Raw genomic sequence first — 4,229 nt, 5'->3', positions numbered from 1 at the left:
TAATTTTATTTTTATAACAGAATGCATATTTAATTTTTTCTTTTTATCTCTCTATTATTATTAATTTTATATTTAATACTATTTAAATGTCATGTTTTTATTGAACATGTCATAAATAATATGATGTACCTAGTCTATCTAATAAATTTATCTATTAAGTGACAACACCACCCTTTCATGTTTAGAAGTATCAAGAATTCAATCCTGGTAACGACGCGTGTGTTTAATATGATTGTAATAATGAAACATTGAATTGAAGACACAATCCAAATAATAGCATCGTAGAATAGATCAAGAAGCAGAAAGTCTCGAGATGGAAAGAGAAGAGCAATTCAATTTTTCAAAATTAACATATATAATAATTAATTGTCTATACCTTAGAATTTAGAAGAGACACATGGTGGAAAAAAGAGTAAAAGAGCAAAAGAGCAAACCGGGAAAAAAGCCAAGAAAATTGTGACGAAGACAGAAGTAAAGTTAGCTTGGCATCTTTGGAGATTTGTGCGTAAACAAGGAACAAGGAAGGATCAATGTGATCTTTTAAATAATATTTCCTCTATTTTAAATTATAAAATATTTTAAATAAAATTTTATATATTAATAAATTTTATTAAATATACTTAATAACCTTATCTTTTTAAAATAAAAATATAAATTTTTTAATATATCCATCATTTAATATATTAAAAAAAAGTGATAGAAATTAATTATTAAAAAAAAATAAATAATATTAAAATTAGTGTATTTAATGAAGTTTTAATTTACTCAAAACATTTTATATTTTAAAATAAAAATTTTTTAAAAAAATATTTTATAATTTAATACTGAGAGAATACTATATATATAAAAGTCAAACGAGACAAGCTTGTAACATGCATTAATTAGGGGCCGCTTCTCAAAATCCTCCCATTAACCCAAAAACCTGTACCTTTCACAAAAGTAAATGTACTTTTTTAACTGTTTACGCTTTGTTTTTCCGCCCCCCAGTCTTCGCCTTTCATTTTTCCTATATATTACTACTACAGTAGTCTTTTTTATATAGTATTTAAGAAAAAAATAATTCTAATTATAAAATGTCAAACATAAAGATAAAATAATTTTTTTAAATTTCATCCTTTAACTTAAAAAAGTATTCACACAAATAATAAGGTAGCTCATCATCTTCCAATTTTACCATTTAACTTAAAAATTTTCTTACTTTTAATTTTATATGTGTATATATATTACAAGTCATCATTATTAATCTCTCACATGCTAAGAAAATCAATCAGAGAGAACAAATAAACAATAGTTAGATCCTAAAACATTAAATCAATGACATTTATGTTCTTGACAAGATTTTCTAACAATGATTTAAATAGTTACAAGGAAGAATTCTAGATACAATACAAGAATTATATTTGAAACTTAAATATCTTATTTATAATGCGCAACTTTTAAATATGATAACTATCATTAATTCAAAGTTTTGAGACTTAACTATTATTTCCCTGTCACTAATGTCAATGTTTCAAGGCAGCAGAGAAGTCAAGTTCTTAATTAATAAAAAGTTCAATTACAATTTATATATTCTAACAAATGAGCATCAGTTTTCTGTCCCTTTGGGAAGTAAGAAAAACTCTTTTCCCTCCTTCAGTTGAAAGAAACTTCATTGTCGACCCTTCTTTATCCATCGATCTTATGTATATATATATATATTTATATATGAGCGTGTTTCTGTGTCGTACAAACTTCAAGCTCTTCATCAATTTCAACCAAAAACAAGAGGACCATTAGAAGGTAGATTTGATTAGGGATTCAAATTAACGTCTTTCAGACCGATCTTTTTGTTCAAGTCACTTAATGAATCCTTTGATTCTACTTGTTTTCTCTCTCCAGCTTCTCTCCCTCCTTCATTCCAAGTCTCAAGGTAAGTTCAATCGTTCAAATAATCCTTATCCATTACAGAATAAAATATTATCTAATTTCTGATATATCCATGTGCATGTATAATACTGTGTTTTACATGCAGGGATTCGCTTGGAGGAAGGGGTTTCAACGGAAACGCAAAATAAACATCGAGTAAGTTAATTAATTATAAACTTATATTTATAATCTTTCTCATTTCTTAATCTGTCAAGTTGTATAATTCTAGGTTTTGACATGAAACTTGGCATTCTGATTTCTGGAGGCACAGGATTTATGGGGAAAAACCAATAATGGAGACTGTGATGATGAGGAAGCTAATCTCTGCAAGGAAGTACGGAACTATAATAGTACACCAGGTACGTACTAAGAAAGAAGACCAAAGTTTCCAAAAGTGTTTATGAACGGGAAGGGGTCAAGACTCCATCTCAAAAAAAGAATCGAATTGAATTTTCATCCCATGTCTTATTTTGTCTTGGCAAGATTGGGACGAATAGGGACAGAGGAATGGAATCAACAATGGCCACAACTTTCTCTCAAGTTTTTTAATGTCTCTTAATATTATATAGATGTTACATACTTGCAATAATTCTCTTGAAATTTATGCAAATTTTATAGTATATATGTTTTTTAATCTCAACCCTCTTTATAATTAAATCTTAGCTCTGCCTCTGGTGAACAAATAGACTGATCAGGACCAAGACTCTATGAACACCCTTACTAGATCATCTATATTTATGTGTCTGAATTTTTTATATAATCTTATAGCTTAGTTAAATAAACACAAAGCACAAGTAACCTTGTTAGGTCTTTGCCAAGAAATTAAGGCCAAGACTTCAAGACAAGCATTAGAGTTGAATTTTCTTCCTCATGAAGATTCATGGTTTTCTCTCTTTTCTTTTTCTTGAATTATTTGTCTTACTGTTGTTGTTGAAGACCCTCAAGATTAAATATGAAACTTGTACCAATTAACATGTACTTATATCCTATATAATATATAACTAAAGCTTCTTCCATGTATGTTTTTACTGATCGATGCAGGAAAAAAGGCAAAGAATAAGAAATTACTTGTTTCTACATCCATTATTTCCAGCACCGATACCATAAGGAAGGTTGGTTTTGTTGCTGATTTTTTTCAACAAATGAGAAGGACTTATAACTTGAATCTTGAAGTTTTGAATTAAGATATAATATTTTTCTACTGCTCTTTGCTCATTTGTTCTTCCTTCCTATTTTTGAGTAGTCACTCCCTATTCTTACACTTAATAGTTCCTATATATATATATATATCACTCAAAGTTTCTATATATGTTAATAGAAACATCACCAAATTGAGCCTAGCTAAACATTTTTCATTGTCGCATCTAATCCTTAAATTTGTTAAACCCTTGCTTGTTTTTTGTTTTTTTCTTTTTCCTCTCATTTATGGACAGAAAGCGAATGTGATTGAGCATGGTGAAAATATAAAAGAAGATATGGAAGGAGAGGACACAAAAGTGAATTGGGTGGCCACTAATTCTTCAAAACACCAAGAAAAGGTCAACAATGAAGAACTTGTAGACATAACTGAGATGGACTATACTGCAGTGAAAAAAAAGCCACCAATACACAACTAGACTCTAGCTATGAGCAATAGAAATGGAGACAAGCGTTTTTTTTTAAATGTTGAGCAATTGAATACTACAATAGACAAATGTCAAAGATTACAAGAGAATAACAAACAAAAGAGAATCTCTCATCAATCTCCACCTTAAGCAGACACAAAAGGTGGTGACTAATCAAAGACTACAAAATCAAAAGTGAACTATAACCTTTCTTAGCAAGATGATCAGTAACACTATTAGACTCTCTATTTAACTATATTTACAAAAAGCCAATCTCTATGTAAGATATCAATAGTAACTTTAATTACATCTTTAAAAGGGTTTAAAAGAAATTATCCAATGTGATAAGATTAATTTCCTCATCACAATCAATGTAGACACTAATCTTGTGAAACCCTCTTTCCCAACAGATTTCCAATCCCTTTAATAAGCTATAAATATCTAAAATAATAGGTGGACAAGAGATAAGTTTACTATTTAATCTAAATAACTAGTTACCATTTATGTCTTTTACTACACCTCCACAAGAACACCATAGCCACTCACCTCCACAAGTACTTTATATAAAACATTTTCTCCATCTAAACATAGGTCCTCTTCCTCATTATTAAAGATCTTTTTATTCTTCAAGTTCCATATTTCCTAACAAGTACAAGCAAAAAGCATGCCATAAGATACTCTTCTCATGCTATTACCTAGATCCCTCTTCAAGTTGCATTA

General features: G+C 29.0%; 1 protein-coding gene across 1 annotated transcript; it reads left to right on the top strand.

The window, feature by feature from the left end:
• The first annotated feature begins 1,778 nt into the window (after nucleotides 1-1,778).
• On the top strand, nucleotides 1,779-3,542 carry LOC129308226 (uncharacterized). The gene is made up of 5 exons (XM_054949284.1): nucleotides 1,779-1,909; nucleotides 2,012-2,061; nucleotides 2,171-2,264; nucleotides 2,947-3,017; nucleotides 3,339-3,542. The coding sequence occupies exons 1-5, from the start codon at nucleotides 1,843-1,845 to the stop codon at nucleotides 3,519-3,521; spliced, it is 465 nt and encodes a 154-aa protein (XP_054805259.1). The 5' UTR covers nucleotides 1,779-1,842; the 3' UTR covers nucleotides 3,522-3,542.
• The last annotated feature ends 687 nt before the right edge of the window (nucleotides 3,543-4,229 follow it).

The sequence above is a fragment of the Prosopis cineraria genome, unplaced genomic scaffold, assembly GCF_029017545.1.
Source record: "Prosopis cineraria cultivar Desert tree isolate PC_DT_omini unplaced genomic scaffold, ASM2901754v1 PC4, whole genome shotgun sequence".
NCBI lineage: Eukaryota > Viridiplantae > Streptophyta > Magnoliopsida > Fabales > Fabaceae > Prosopis > Prosopis cineraria.
Note: the sequence above shows the minus strand (reverse complement) of the source record. Positions and strands in the feature narration are given on the sequence as shown.

Bases quoted from the DNA above. Each gene is read 5' to 3' on its own strand.
- LOC129308226 (XM_054949284.1), top strand. From the start codon at position 1,843: ATGAATCCTTTGATTCTACTTGTTTTCTCTCTCCAGCTTCTCTCCCTC. The intron at 1,910-2,011 runs GTAAGTTCAATC...TTTTACATGCAG, and splicing joins CCTTCATTCCAAGTCTCAAG to GGATTCGCTTGGAGGAAGGG. The intron at 3,018-3,338 runs GTTGGTTTTGTT...ATTTATGGACAG, and splicing joins GCACCGATACCATAAGGAAG to AAAGCGAATGTGATTGAGCA.